Source organism: Triticum aestivum, chromosome 5A (assembly GCF_018294505.1).
Source record: "Triticum aestivum cultivar Chinese Spring chromosome 5A, IWGSC CS RefSeq v2.1, whole genome shotgun sequence".
NCBI lineage: Eukaryota > Viridiplantae > Streptophyta > Magnoliopsida > Poales > Poaceae > Triticum > Triticum aestivum.
Genome location: NC_057806.1, coordinates 710,861,178 through 710,862,234, shown reverse-complemented (window position 1 = coordinate 710,862,234; position 1,057 = coordinate 710,861,178). Strand labels below are relative to the sequence as shown.

At 49.6% G+C, this 1,057-nt stretch overlaps 1 protein-coding gene across 1 annotated transcript; it reads right to left on the bottom strand.

The window, feature by feature from the left end:
- Positions 1-363: 363 nt before the first annotated feature.
- Positions 364-1,057, bottom strand: LOC123108598 (cysteine proteinase inhibitor 8-like). The gene has a single exon (XM_044530354.1). It carries the CDS (start codon positions 950-952, stop codon positions 596-598), a length of 357 nt encoding a protein of 118 aa, XP_044386289.1. The 5' UTR covers positions 953-1,057; the 3' UTR covers positions 364-595.

The window sequence follows — 1,057 nt, the reverse complement described above, 5'->3', positions numbered from 1 at the left end:
TAACCTGTTTGGCCCCTTTGAAAGTAGAGAAGATTAAGGACCTGCCTAATCATTGAACACACTCCCCCCAACTCCCAACCCCACAAAAATCCACATTATCTAGCCACGCCATTTATCCTCAAAGCCTTTTTACATCATTAGATAAAGAATAGGCCATTTGACCTTGTCATGGCCTTCTCAATAGGCCATCTTTTTTCTTTCAGTGAATTTCATGAATAGCTTCATGTAATTGCACCACGCCTTGTACAATAAATCTTTTTTTCCTAAGCAAGGACCATGCACTAGCTCATTGATAAAGACTTCACATGAGCTGATAAATAGTAACTGAAATTTGGGAACAATGAGAAACTTAACACATAAGCATTAGCAAAAGCAGTGAAACCACTACTAGTCTCCCCTCAAAATGGCAAATTAACCATCCATTCCACAATCAATCTTACAACAATTGATCACAATTTTACTTGCCAGACAGGATGAACTGCACTGCAAGCACAAGTCACCGTTCAAACCACATAACTGACCGGTAAAAGAGATCATTTATTAGCACTCCATACAAAAGAGGATGAGAATGCAGATGAAACTAACCAGACGCTAACTAGGTGCAGGCCGCCGGCCCGAAGGAGGTGAGCCGACGAGTGTTGGTCCAGGGCTTCTCGTATACCACCGCGAGATAGCGCATGGTCCTGCCACAGTTGTCCGCCGCGTCCACGACGAGGCGATATTTCACCCCGGAAATTACCTGTTGTTCGCCGCCCGTCACTCGGCGAAATTGCAGCCCACTAGGGGTCGCCAGGCACATGTGTTGTGCCAGCGCCCACCGGCCGAGCTCTTGGATGCACGCGTCCTCCATGTTCGGGATGGGGAACCACACCCCAGGCAACCCGCCACGGCCGACTATGGAGGTCCCGGTGTGGAGGGTGGGCGGAAGGAGGTATCTCGCTCTTGCCGCCATGGTCGGTCACATCCGAAGCCTTCCTAGGTGATATAGATCGACGGAGAATGGGAATGGGGACGAGAACGGTGTGTGTGGGGAGGGGGGGGGCGTACACGTGCTCAT